The sequence below is a fragment of the Melampsora larici-populina genome (genome assembly GCF_000204055.1).
Source record: "Melampsora larici-populina 98AG31 unplaced genomic scaffold MELLAscaffold_8, whole genome shotgun sequence".
NCBI classification, from domain to species: domain Eukaryota; kingdom Fungi; phylum Basidiomycota; class Pucciniomycetes; order Pucciniales; family Melampsoraceae; genus Melampsora; species Melampsora laricis-populina.
In genome coordinates this window covers 1275021-1289500 of record NW_006768772.1, presented here as the reverse complement: position 1 = coordinate 1289500, position 14480 = coordinate 1275021, and the positions used below count along the sequence as shown (strand labels likewise).

General features: G+C 36.2%; 1 protein-coding gene across 1 annotated transcript; it reads left to right on the top strand.

The window, feature by feature from the left end:
• Positions 1 to 12969: 12969 nt before the first annotated feature.
• Positions 12970 to 13865, top strand: MELLADRAFT_95919 (uncharacterized protein; the record flags this gene model as incomplete). The annotated part of the gene is made up of 4 exons (XM_007407227.1): positions 12970 to 13155; positions 13232 to 13594; positions 13662 to 13746; positions 13810 to 13865. 4 exons carry the CDS (start codon positions 12970 to 12972, stop codon positions 13863 to 13865), a joined length of 690 nt encoding a protein of 229 aa, XP_007407289.1.
• Between the last annotated feature and the right edge of the window lie 615 nt (positions 13866 to 14480).

Here is a 14480-nt window from a genome sequence, read left to right as displayed (position 1 = left end):
AAATAAAGTTATGGGTATTATGAGGTTAGAATATGAAAGAACAACATTATATGATACTATGACAATTTTAATCTTCAAGGTTGATAAGTAGAAACAGAAGTTATTAGGAAAAAAGCACTTTTTTGAAGTTGGTAAACAAGAGGTACACGTGTAGTTTGGTTGTGTAATAGTGGTAGTGATGGAATTTAAGGTTGCCAAGAGGATTTTCCGGGATTTTTAAGGCTATAGATGATGATGTAATATTACATGAGCAAGAAAGGCTTAGTAGTAGCTGTGAAAAGTGAAGAAAATGGGTGAAATTCGTGGAAAATGGAGGTTTTCAGCTAATTACATATGTCAAATGACGTCAGAATAGGTTGGTAGATGGCTCATTCAACGCAGAAGAGTGGATTACATAATGTACAAACTTTAAATCATTAGTAACGGAGGTGTGTGTAAAAAGTTATAAGGCAAATAAAGAATTGGTGTGAATCTCGAATTTACAGTCACAAGTCATATGTAACACTAAAAACCTTAACTTCACAACTCAATATCTTACTCATCACTCATCAGAAGTAGGTCATGTAGGTGTCAGAAATGATCAGTAACACGTGGACTACAAGATGCACTTTAGTAATCAAAAATTGAAGCACATCTGAAAAAATTCGTAATCTCAAAAATTGGTTTTCAGCTAGTTTACAAGGAAAAAATCACCTGTATTCATCATAAGAAGTGCTGTACATCATATTATTGCGTCATTGATCACTTTTAGCTGTGAAAATTACATCATTTATTAGTAACAAAACCATTACATTGCGTCATCATAGGGTTTTTAGGGAATTTTGGGCGGATTTGATTGGTTTTGAGGCTGTTGACCATTGTAAAAGTTCTAGTACATTGTTATATATACTTTGAGAGGGTTTTGGGACTGTTGTTCCTTTTTTTTTTCTTTATCATTTACGCCATTATTATTTTGTTTATCATCATAAACTTATTTTAATAGTACCTGTTCACTTAAATACGCCCTTTATTACAGTTATAAAGAGAAATTTACTTTAGTTTTATAGTCATAAAGACTTATTGGGAATAATATCAATCAGATATTGCTTATTTTTTTTCAGTTATCAATTGGGAATAACACTATAGCAGTGTTGATAGTAATACAAAGTGTGCTTTTGAAGTTAAAATTACGTGTGAAGTTATATTTCTCTGGTGCCTTATCAGTACTCAATACAACAGAGCTCTTTCTGATTGTGTTGTTTTAGAAGAGCAGTCCTTAGACAACTTCTACTAGTCATTTTATTAGTAGATTATCCTCTTCCAGCTCTGTATAACCCTTGTTGGGTTATAAGTTCTACATATTGGTGACTCTGCCCGGGCTTGACAAATTAAAATCAACTTATAATTAAATCAATTTCTCTTTTAATCATTATCAACAAGCAAATTATATTATATTACATCAAGATTCAATAAAAATTATTCACGTGGTTATCAACAGAAGATCTTTAAAATTAAAATTATTCAAATCAATCATAAACATTATCTTTCATTCTCATTTAAAAATATATCAAAATTAGTTCTTATTTAAAGAATTTATTATATAAAGAAGCTATGTCTTCAGTTATTCAAATGCATAATCAAGATGTGGCGGATGATGGAGATGAGGAATTAGAGTTACCACCAACATCTCATTATAAAAGAACTCCACGAATTTCTGGAAGCAGAGTTTATGTTCCAGATGTTTCTACTTCTATTAACATATTACCACCACCACCACCTCCAGGACCTTCCTCTGGATCAACTATTCATGGAAAACAACGTGAAGAACCACCTGCTTCTGAGGATCCAATTCCACCTTCAGCCTTTACTGGATTCAGGGAACAGGAATTATTATTACCCTCTGATCATGAGGAAGACGTGGATTGGCAACAACAATTCTATAATCAACAACAATATTATTTACAAAGAGAAAAAGAAGTGGCAGACATTATTACTAATAATAGAATTAAGGAAGAAAGAGAGAAGAAGGAGAAGGAAAAAGAAGTGGTAAAAGTCGTGAAAAAGAGTAAAGGCAAGAAGGTTATTAAGAAAATTATTAAAGAAGATGATGGAGGAGATTATTCAAGTTCTTCAAGTTCTTCAGATGATGATTCAACTAGTAATGGAGATGTTAGTAGTGAAGAAAGGAATGAGGAGGCTAGAAGTCATATTAAACCACGTAGAATTGATAATACTGATTCAAGTATTAGATTTGAAGTTGGAAGGAATGTTAAGAAGTTTATCATTAATTATCATAGTCAAGCTGAAGCAAATGGCGCCTCAGAACTTGATATGGTTAGACAAGTTACTAGCTTTGTTGTTGGAGAAGAATTGAAGGAGGAAATACGTGAAATGGATGGTTGGGGTACTGGTGAATGGAGTTGGAAGAAAGTTAAGGAACAATTAATTGAAAGGTATCAAACTACCACTGAGCAACCAAGATATTCAATTGATCATTTAAGAACTTTGTCAGAAAGAACTGCTAGGACTGGTGGTGTTACAAATAAAGCTGAATATCAAACATTTAGAATTAATTTCGACAAAATTCATCAATATTTAACAAGACATGATTATATTGATTCAAATGATGAAGAAGTTGCACGCCATTTCTATGATGCTTTCTCTGATGAACTTCAAAAGAAATTCAAGAAAAGAATGATTAGAAAGAAGTTAATGAAGAAGGTGGATAGTGGAAGATATAGGTTACCTAATTTAAATAAATTAAAGAAGGTTGTGGATCATTATATTGAAGAAGAAGCTTTATTAATCTTTGAGGATATTGGAGAAGAGAAGTTTGCAATTAAGAATGAAATTGCTGGTGTTAGAAGTGAAGTAATTCAAAAGGATACTAGTAATAAAGTTGCTAAAATAGGAGGAATGCAAGCAAAAGCCACGCAGCAAATGGAGGTTTTATGTAGTGACTTGGGAAATTTACATATAAATCACGTGCAGGCTCCATTATTATTACCACCTGTAAATGCATTGCATCCTTATCTTCCTGTTTCAAATTCTTTACAAACTCAAATACATCAACAAGCTGAACCTTTTAGAGCTCAACATCAACAAAATCCGTCAAATTATCAAAGAGTTAATCAACCTTATAATAATAATAACAATTTTAATAATCAGCCGCGTAATTTTCCAGCTCAGAATTATAAAGGACAACAGCCCAATTACAGCAGGCCTTATAATAATAATAATGTTAATAGACCTTATAATCCTCAAAATCCAAATACAAATAATCAAAATACTTATCAACCTCCACCACCTCCAAATGGAAATCAAGGAAGTACTGTCTTTTGCGTGTATTGTAATACTGAAGGACATACTGTAGGAAGATGTAGATGGGTAATTCAAGATAAGCAAGCTGGATTATTGCAAGATAGGATGGATGGTTTCTTCTTACCTTCAGGAAATGTAAGGATGTTTAAGCAAGGAGAAGATGGAATCAGGCAGCAAGTTATTAGATATTCTGAACAGCAAGCCAATGATGCTACACGTCAAAATATACAACAACAGCGTGTAACAACTCCTGCTGTACATGTTAATACACCTGTAGTACCACCTGTAACTCCTACAGCTATTATTACTAAAAATGACGGGAAAGATAAAATTCAAGAGCTTAAAACAAGTTGTGGTATTCTTGAAGGGAATTGGAGGATGCCTGAAATATTAAGAAGTAATGGGAATGAATTATTGGGAGGAGGTGGAACTAAAATATATGATATTACAGCAAATACACGTAGTGGAAAGACTGTAACTCAAGCTGAACCTAAGAAGAAGAAGAAGGTTACTATTAATGAAGAAGCTGAGGATATTGATGATGGTATGGATTTAGATATAGAAAATAATATTGAAGAAGCTGGTATAAATGAAATGGAGGAAAGCTTAAGAAGAATTCATGCTGATGATGATAATAGAAACATTAAGGAAGGTTCAAATAAAACAATTAGACCTTCTTATATAATGCCAGGACACGGGGAACAGAAGAATAAATTGGAAAGGCCAGTCTTTGCAGACAATCCAAGAGTTGTAACAGACGTGGTTCAGAAATTAATGAAGAGTGTTATTGATATTCAAGTTAAGGAATTATGCGCCATTTCTCCTGTGGTATCTGAAGAAGTTAAGAAGTGGGTTTCAAAGAGAAGATTAAATATGAATCAAGAAACAATGGCTTCAGCAGTTAATAGTACAGCTTTATCTGACTTTGAATTTGATTCTGAAAGTAATTCATCTCTGGAAGTTAATTTACCTCAGTCTCCTTTATATTCCACGCCTTTGTGATATGTTACTATTACAATTGGTAAAATTAAATTGAAAGCATTGGTTGATTCAGGATCTCAAATTAGTATAATTCCTCAGAAGTTTATGCAATTGTTACCTGTTCAAACTATGGTTAATATTAAAGGAGCAGTAAGAGGAATTGGCGGACAGAAGACTGTTTTATGTGGGATTGCTGAGAAAGTGAAAGTTAGAATTGGTAGAAATATTGAAGGCTTGGTTCAATTCTACGTAACTGAGGAGAGTCAAACTCCAATAATATTGGGAAGATCTTTCTTATTTGATTATGCTGTTCAATTGGATTTCAAGAAAGATTTAGGGGAAATGATGACATTAAAAGATAATAGAGGAGTATGGATGAAGGTGAGGTTATGTGAACCTGATAAAGGAAATTGGGAAAGGGAATTAAATGTAGAAATTGAAGAAAGGCAAGGTTATGCAGCACGTGATTTATGTTTAGGAATTGATTATGATATAGTTGAAGATGAAGATGATGAAGAAGAAGTATTTGGGTTGCAATTTGAGAAGGAAAGTGTGGATTATGATTTAATAAATGAATTAAGCTTAATTATGTGCTTGGAAGATCAAGAAATATTTGGGAGAGGGCGTGAACTCAAGGATTTAAGGAGTTATAGTACCAAATATAAGACTGTAGATAAGAAGGTTAAACCTGTAAATGCGCCAATGCCACAGTATTTAAATCTTCCTTTACAAAGACCACCTTTATCAAGGGATCCTTATATTACTCCTTTAATTAAAAATCCTCCAGTCTTCAAAGAAACTGAGAAAACCACGGTGGAAAGGCTTAAGCAATGCAACTTTGGTCCTGCAGAATGGTTAAGTGAGGAGGAATGGAAATTATTCTTATTAATATTGGTATTAAGGGAAGCAGCAATAGCTTATTGTGAAGAAGAAAGAGGATTATTGAAGCATTCATATGGACAACCTTATGCAATACCCGTGGTGGAACATGAGCCTTGGCAAATTAGACCTATTCCTATACCTGTAGCAATAAGGAATGATTTCATTGAATTAGTTAGACAAAGAATAAGAACAGGTCTTTATGAACAATCCACATCAAGTTATACTAGTCCTGTATTCTGTGTACTTAAAGGTGATGGAAAATTAAGGGTAGTACATGATTTACAAGTATTAAATAGAGTAACAATTAAGGACTCTGGGGTACCACCTGCTCCTGAAGATTTCGTGGAATCCTTTGCTGGAAGAGCTTGTTATGGACTTGGTGATATAATGGGAGGTTATGATGAAAGGGAATTAGCAGCATTTTCACGTCCTTTAACAACTTTTGAAACCCCTTTGGGAAGATTACAATTAACTAGATTACCTCAAGGAGCAACTAATTCAGTAGCTGTATATCAAGCTCAGATGATGTGGATATTGCAAGATGAAATTCCTCAACACGTGGGAATTTTTATTGATGATGGTGGTATTAAAGGACCTGAATCAGATTATAATAATGAAGTGTTAAAAGAAAATAATGGTATAAGAAAATTTATTTGGGAATATGCCGTGGTTTTAGAAAGAATGTTGTTCAGGATTGAAGAAGCAGGACTTACTGTGTCTGGAAAGAAGTTTGCTGTGTGTGTACCTGCTTTGGAAATTGTTGGACATATTGTAAGCAAGAAAGGAAGGAGTATATCAATTAAAAAGAAGAATAAGATTCAAAGTTGGCCAACTCCAACAAATAAAACTCAAGTATTAGGATTTTTGGGCACGTGTATATATGTAAGAATGTTTATTCCTAATTTTGGTCATTTGGCAGCACCTTTAAGAAGGCTTACAAGATTAAAAGTGGAGTTTATATGGAGTCAAGAGTGTGCGGATGCTTTTAATTTATTGAAGAAGATTGTTGGGGAAGATATAATATTATCAGCTTTGGATTATAATGAAGAAGCAAGTCCAATTATTCTAGCCGTGGATTCAAGTCATATAGCAGCTGGAGGAGTATTAATGCAAGCGGATGGAAATGGGGAAGTCAGGCCAGTATTCTATGAATCAGAAGTATTTACTGAGGTGGAATCAAGGTATTCTCAACCCAAATTAGAGCTATGTGGCGTGGCAAAGATTCTTAAAAAGTTCAGAACAAAGTTATGGGGTCAACATTTTGAATTACAAGTGGATGCAAAGGCTTTAATTCAGATGATTAACACACCAAGTTTACCTAATGCTGCTATGACAAGATGGGTAGCTTTCATTCAATTATTTTCATTTGATTTAGTTCATAAACATGCTAAAAGCTTTGGAATGCCAGATGGATTATCAAGAAGAATGCGTGGAAGTGATTCAGATTCAGCTGAGAGTTTTAATGAGGAGGATAAAGATATTAAAGTATATGAAAGTTTTAAATTGCAGAATGAGGATTTAACATCAGAAAAAGAGGAGGAAGAGAGTGGAACAATTTGGGCGCAAGAAGGTGTTTGGAAGTATTTACAAGAGTATTTAACAACTTTAAAAAGACCTGAAGGATGCTTGGATGATGAGTTTCAAAGGCTTAAGAACAGAGCTCCTTCTTATTACGTGGAAAATGAAAGATTGAAGAAAAGAGGAGTACCTTATGGAAGATTGGTGTTTCAAATTTAGAAGGACAAAGGTTTGTTTTAGAGAAATTACATGAGGAATTAGGACATAGAGGAATTGAGGAGACTTATAAAAGATGTTTGGTAAGATTCTGGTGGCCTGAAATGAAGGAATTTGTTAGAGATTGGGTATTGACGTGTGAAATATGTCAGAAGAAAAGTTCAAAGAAAGAAAAAGAAATGGGAAGGGCAACTGGTGAAAGTACTTTATTTGGAAGAGTGAGCTTGGATGCAATTCATATTAAGGCGGGTAATTATAATTATGCTATAATAGCTAGAGATGATTTAACTGGATGGGTAGAAGCTGCACCTTTAAAGAAGTTAACAGCACCTGCAGTGGCCAAATTTATTACTAAAGAATGGTTAATGAGATATGGTTCTGTTAAATGTTTTACTGTGGATGGAGGTTCTGAATTTAAAGGGGTATTTAGAGATGCAATTGCTATGTCAGGATCAAAGTTAGGGGAATCCACGGCATATTGGCCACAGTCAGAAGGAATGGTTGAAAGAGGTCATAAGGATATTAAAGGAGCTTTGGTAAAATTAAGTGATGAGACTGGGACTTCTTGGGAAACATTTCTACCTCAAGTAATATTTGCAGACAGGATTTCCACGAAAAGAACCACTGGATTATCTCCTTATGAGATGTTATTTAATCAACTAGCAATTTTACCCGTGGATTTGGAAGCTGGGACATTTTTAGGTATTGATTGGGATATTATTTACACTGGAGAAGATTTATTAAAAGCAAGAATGGAACAATTATTGGGAAGAGAAGAATTAATTAAGAAGGCTTATGAAAAGATGATGAAGGCAAGAGTAGATGGAATTATATATTGGGACAAGAAAAATGCGCATAGATTAAGAAATCCATTAGAGAAGGGAACTTTGGTATTAACTTATAACAAAAGTTTAGAATTTCAATGGGGAAAATTATTTAAAAATAGATGGAATGGGCCTTATAAGGTAGTTGAACAACATATGGGAGGTGCTTATATTCTAGAAGAGTTAGATGGAACTCAATTATCGCGAAAATATGCTGCTGAACATGTTAAAAGATTTTATCCTAGGGGTGTGGCAATATTAGCAGAAGAAGAGGAGGTGGGCATTGAAGAGGAAGAGGCGCAATTATAAGTATAAATTACCACTAATAATATTATTAATTTCAAAAGATAAAAATATATATAAAAGATTAAAAGAATTAAAAGACCAGAATAAAAATATAAGATAAGATTTAAAAAAAAAAAAAAATAAGGATATGTTTCACTAGTTATCAGTATAATAATTATATTAAAATTTTAAAAGAAGATTAAAAATGTACAAGTTAAAAGATATAAAAAAAAAAATTAAGGAGAAGAAGGGAAAAGGCGTGGATCAAGCCAGCTTGGAAGTTCATAAATAGTAGGAGTATATTCAGAATAATTATAATCAGTATAAGGAGAATTTACAGCGGGAATTACAGGAGGACTATTATTAACATAATTAATTAGAGGAGGTTCAGTATTAGGAGGATTGGTAGAAGGAGTACTGTAGGGGGATAAAATAGCAGCATTTGCACGCTCAGCATGATTAAGGAATGGAATAAAAGTTGCTACAGTCAAACACTCATCTTCACCCCTTCTTGAAACATACTCAGCTATAGAATGTGCACGCAACAAATGATAATGATTATTAATTATGTTTGGAACTTCAAAGCCTGCTTCTTTAAATTGTCTGATTGTATCATCCAGGATCCTCCAAGAATGCCAATTCTGATAAGTTATATAATCAGTTTTCCACGCCAGGTTATGTTCATATAATCTTTCAAAAAATGGATCAGATGTAGTAAAGTTGGTTTCAATTGATGAAGTAATAGAGGGATTAGGGGAATCAGGTGCTGAAGGCGTGTTATTTAAATTAATATTATAAGGGTTAAGGAAATTTATTCTGATAGGAGTATTAGGCGTGTTTGGTGGAGGGTAATTGTTGGCAGGAGAATTAGGTACAGGTGAATTATTGGATGAAGGCGCTGAGGGGTAGGCTATTAAAATTAAATAAAGAAAAGACATTAAAAATTAGTAAAAGAATTAAATAAAAACATTGAAACTTATTATAAAGAAAAGAAGAAAGAAATAGAAGAAAGAAATTGGACTTACAGCATATTATTCCTAGACTATGGCATCTTTGGCAAGCAGGATTGATTTGATAGTGGCAGGAGGAGTTTACCATCCGGCATTTGACACAAGGTGAAGCTACAGAAGGTGAAACAGTGTTGACCATATTGGAAATAAAGGAAAATTCGAGAATTTAGTGATTTGGAGTGTTTAATTGAATTGTTTAATTGATAAACTGGGGGCAGTTTGGAAGAAGAGGAGGATGTGGTGATCAATTTATGGGATCAATTAAAAAATTCACAATTACCAGTTTACCAGTTTATTAGCAGGATTCAGCAGGAAAGAAAATTCGAAATGGAGGTTTTTGATCAATTGAAGCTCTTGTAGGCTTATGTATTGGTCATTAGGTCAACATTATATACATTATACATAAGATCATTATAGTTTACTTACAAACTTATTTCAAAAAGAAAGAAAGAAAAACATAAGAAAAATTTAAAATTATAGGTATAAAGGTTGGAAAATGGTTTTTAGGTTAGTAAAAATAAAGTTATGGGTATTATGAGGTTAGAATATGAAAGAACAACATTATATGATACTATGACAATTTTAATCTTCAAGGTTGATAAGTAGAAACAGAAGTTATTAGGAAAAAAGCACTTTTTCGAAGTTGGTAAACAAGAGGTACACGTGTAGTTTGGTTGTGTAATAGTGGTAGTGATGGAATTTAAGGTTGCCAAGAGGATTTTCCGGGATTTTTAAGGCTATAGATGATGATGTAATATTACATGAGCAAGAAAGGCTTAGTAGTAGCTGTGAAAAGTGAAGAAAATGGGTGAAATTCGTGGAAAATGGAGGTTTTCAGCTAATTACATATGTCAAATGACGTCAGAATAGGTTGGTAGATGGCTCATTCAACGCAGAAGAGTGGATTACATAATGTACAAACTTTAAATCATTAGTAACGGAGGTGTGTGTAAAAAGTTATAAGGCAAATAAAGAATTGGTGTGAATCTCGAATTTACAGTCACAAGTCATATGTAACACTAAAAACCTTAACTTCACAACTCAATATCTTACTCATCACTCATCATAAGTAGGTCATGTAGGTGTCAGAGATGATCAGTAACACGTGGACTACAAGATGCACTTTAGTAATCAAAAATTGAAGCACATCTGAAAAAATTCGTAATCTCAAAAATTGGTTTTCAGCTAGTTTACAAGGAAAAAATCACCTGTATTCATCATAAGAAGTGCTGTACATCATATTATTGCGTCATTGATCACTTTTAGCTGTGAAAATTACATCATTTATTAGTAACAAAACCATTACATTGCGTCATCATAGGGTTTTTAGGGAATTTTGGGCGGATTTGATTGGTTTTGAGGCTGTTGACCATTGTAAAAGTTCTAGTACATTGTTATATATACTTTGAGAGGGTTTTGGGACTGTTGTTCCCCTTTTTTTTCTTTATCATTTACGCCATTATTATTTTGTTTATCATCATAAACTTATTTTAATAGTACCTGTTCACTTAGGCCGCGTTCACTTAGGCCAGATTTCCAGAAAGCGCATTCTAGGTGACCGCTTTTCTACATGTAGAAAAGCGATTTTTGTAAAAAAACAAAATTTCACGTTTCATGACAAAAGAGGTCATGAAGCGTTTGATTAAAGGTGAAATTAAGGACGATTTTTTTGTTTGTTGATCCCCAGACAAACCCTTCGATCTGAAAAATCCCACTACATAAACCAATCATACATCCTCACTTTTGCAAATTGTTGATGCTCAATCCTTTCTTTCAATCCTTTCTCGAATTGAACTCAATCAGGTCTTTGTACCAGCATTATCTTCGACTAATCACAGCTGAAGTTTGATTGATCGAGAAAGATGCTTTGACGTCTATCAAAAAGACTGAACTGGAACTCAGTTTGAGTGAGAAACAGTGTTTAGCTAAATCATCTTATGACAGTAAAGCTCAAATGGCTATTTGCCTCACTTCCAAACGAAAATTAGATCAGGTTCCTGTGCTTGTATAAAGGTGACTTGGGTTGAGAATGAGATCAAGTGAGGATGAATCGAAGACGTTTTTTGAGGAGAGTGGTGGATGACGGATTTTGAGAGCTGTGTACGATGAATGGGGACTCGGGAAATATCTGAGGGGTCCTGTACAGTGGAAGGTACATTGTGAGATTTCAGGATAAGTTCACAAATGAAATGATAGGTGGGAAAAGTTGAGGCAGAATGCGATTTCGAGAGCAAAAAATGTGATATTATCGAATTCTTGAAAAGTGCCAAAAAAAGACTTTTTTCAAGCATTCTGTGATTTCAAGAATGCTTGTAAATAAGAAATCAAACGCATTTCACAGAATGTGATTTATCAACATTCAAGAAAGCGCTTTTTCGTGAAAAAGCGCTTAAGTGAACGCGCCCTTAAATACGCCCTTTATTACAGTTATAAAGAGAAATTTACTTTAGTTTTATAGTCATAAAGACTTATTGGGAATAATATCAATCAGATATTGCTTATTTTTTTTCAGTTATCAATTGGGAATAACACTATAGCAGTGTTGATAGTAATACAAAGTGTGCTTTTGAAGTTAAAATTACGTGTGAAGTTATATTTCTCTGGTGCCTTATCAGTACTCAATACAACAGAGCTCTTTCTGATTGTGTTGTTTTAGAAGAGCAGTCCTTAGACAACGTCTACTAGTCATTTTATTAGTAGATTATCCTCTTCCAGCTCTGTATAACCCTTGTTGGGTTATAAGTTCTACAACGGTGAGAACATTTCTCACCATAATAGCGGGGTTCAAGTCAAAAATTCCAAGTAGGAATTTTACAACATCCGAGAGAGTTTTTTAGGACAAATTTTACCTAAAACCAACTTGGACGTCGTAAGAATGGTTTAAGAATAGGCCACTACGTCTTATAAAGAGAAGAAGACAAGCTTTGAGACAAAGGTACAAGTGCTGGAAAAAAGTGCATTTTATCTGCTGTTATGGACTCAACAAGAGAGAAGGATATGAAAAATGACCATTAGGGAAGAAAAAAAACTACTTGTACGCCTTTTCTTGAAACAAAAAAAGACGGTATTTTTTTCTCAATCCAAAAAAAAATCTATTGTCTTAAAATTATAGGCATTGTTGTATAATTTTAGACCTTGCAAGTAGCTCTAAAGCTACTCGCGCAAGTCATAAAACATGAGTCATAATTTACGACCTTCGAGCAATGTCTAAAAGCCATTTAGGGCCAAATTATTTTGACTTGAACCCCGCTAATGTAAAAGTTGCATTAAATGATTAATGTGACTTTTTTTGCCGAAGTGGGTGATAGGTATCAAAGGCTGAGCACCTCAGCGCAACAAAAAATGTGAATTGAAGAAATTTTGAAGAAATTTTGGGGATATCACAAAAGCTTCCTCTGCTCACATCAATGTGAGCTCCTATTTGCCCCCCTGTGTCTTGAAATGGCTTGAGTACCCGAAGACCGCCAAGTACTGATAAATAAGGCCTGCACCCGGCCCGCCGGGCGGGCCCGGCTGGGCTAAGCCCGAATGACTCAAACAGTAAGTGAGGCCCGTGAGCGGTTCGCGCTCCAGCCCGTCGATGGGCTGGCTTGCCGGGCTAGACGGGCCAAAAGTGTCCCAAAGGAGGCGGGAACACCAGGCTTTCGGGAGGACTCAGACACTAGTGTCTTGAGGTAGACACTAGTGTCTTTCACCCATTGGTACATGTCCCTGTGAACGTCCCCTCGGCCTGTCACCGAGCTTATCCATTCCCAGACACCCTCTTTGACACCTTCGTCCGCACCTTTCCCACAACTCTTCCGTGTTGAACATCCCCTGTGAAGCATACCACCCAAAACTCGGGATTACCGGACGTACGTGACCCCGTCCCGTACCTCACCCATCTGCATCACTTCTCTGTACGCGTTCTTGCTTACCACAACTGTTCCACCCACCACCAAAGCTTGTCAACAATGAAGAAGACACCAAAACCTATCTACATCGACTCTAGTTATCACCGCCTGAACCCATCTCAACCTCTCCCACTTCCATTGTTGGGTCGCTCAACGGGTTTGACCTGCCCAGCTTGTTTCTCGCTGGGTCACCAGACCACACCTCTGAAATACCTGACCCAACTGTCCACATGTTGGCGCGTAGCCGTGAGTTTACCATATTCACTGTTTAAGTGTGTCAGCCTCACTCAACTAACCTACCTATCATTTCTCTCATTTCCAGTGCTCCTTGAAACCACCACCTGGTGGTGGCCATTACTACCGCTCCTGGAACTTTACCCAGCTCAATCACGAGATCGCGTCAATCAACGAGGGCAATTGGCCCCCAAAACCATATCAGCCTCGTCAGCCCGCCGCCGCAAACCCAATTCCAATCCCTGACGAAACCAACGAGCCTCTTGCCATGTTTGCAAGCCAGCGATTGATCGAGCAAATTTTCCGACCAACCACTTCGACATCTCCAGCAGGATCTCCCAAGAAGAGTGACGCTATTACCTGCCGAGGCGTTGACGGCCGTACTAGCGCTCATCTACCTACAGAGGCACGCCAGGGAAACAAGCGATGCCGTTATCGCGCCTGCGCTTCGGTCAGTACTTTGTGTCCTCCAAAAACTAGTGACCTCCAAACTAATGTGTGTTAACTTACGGTGCCAGTGCTGTAACACTCTAGGAGACAAAGACCGTATCTGTCCAGCCAAGGGTCACGTGTCAAAGCACGAAGGCAACTCCGGCGCCACCAGTACAGCTCCCAACATACATCCTGTCCTTAAACGTCTTGAACGTGTTTCCCCCCCTATTTCAGAGAATTGGAGGACTGTCGGAGGTTGGGAATCGCGGGAATGGGAATGGGCTGTATGAGCCTGTACTCACCGCCATGTTTCAGTTCAGAGGTTTAGGCTGAGAAGCACATACACATCCTTCTTTGTAAACATTCGTCCCATCGGCCGGCATAGAAACCATACCTTGCATATGTTTTTAATGCATTTTGAGTACAACAATGGAGTGTGCGACATAAGCCTACATTACATTTCGATAATCTTGACCAGACCCATCATAACATCAAAATCAGAGTCTTCCAAGTTCTTCAGATGATTTCTCTGACTTAAGTTGAGTTATAGGGGTTGTAAAGGGTTGATACATATACACGAAGCCAACGGTGTGGCGCTTTGTTGGATGTTTCAAAAGAAAAGTGCAGACCAATTGGGTGTTGACCAACTCCTGTATGCCCATTCATTCATACAGCTCCCATTCCCATTCCCATCCCATTCCCAATCTCCGGCAATCCTCTGGTGCTCCCCCCTATTTCAACTGGCGCAACTCCTTGGGGGGGGCCAAATTGCTGCAAAACATGTTCCTTTACCACAACATAGGTGTCTCCCACCACAGAGCGCGCAGAGTGGCGCTCGCGTTGCACATGAATTGGACATTACACAGCTTGGCCATTTCTTTGACCTACGTAAAGAGCGCACCGAA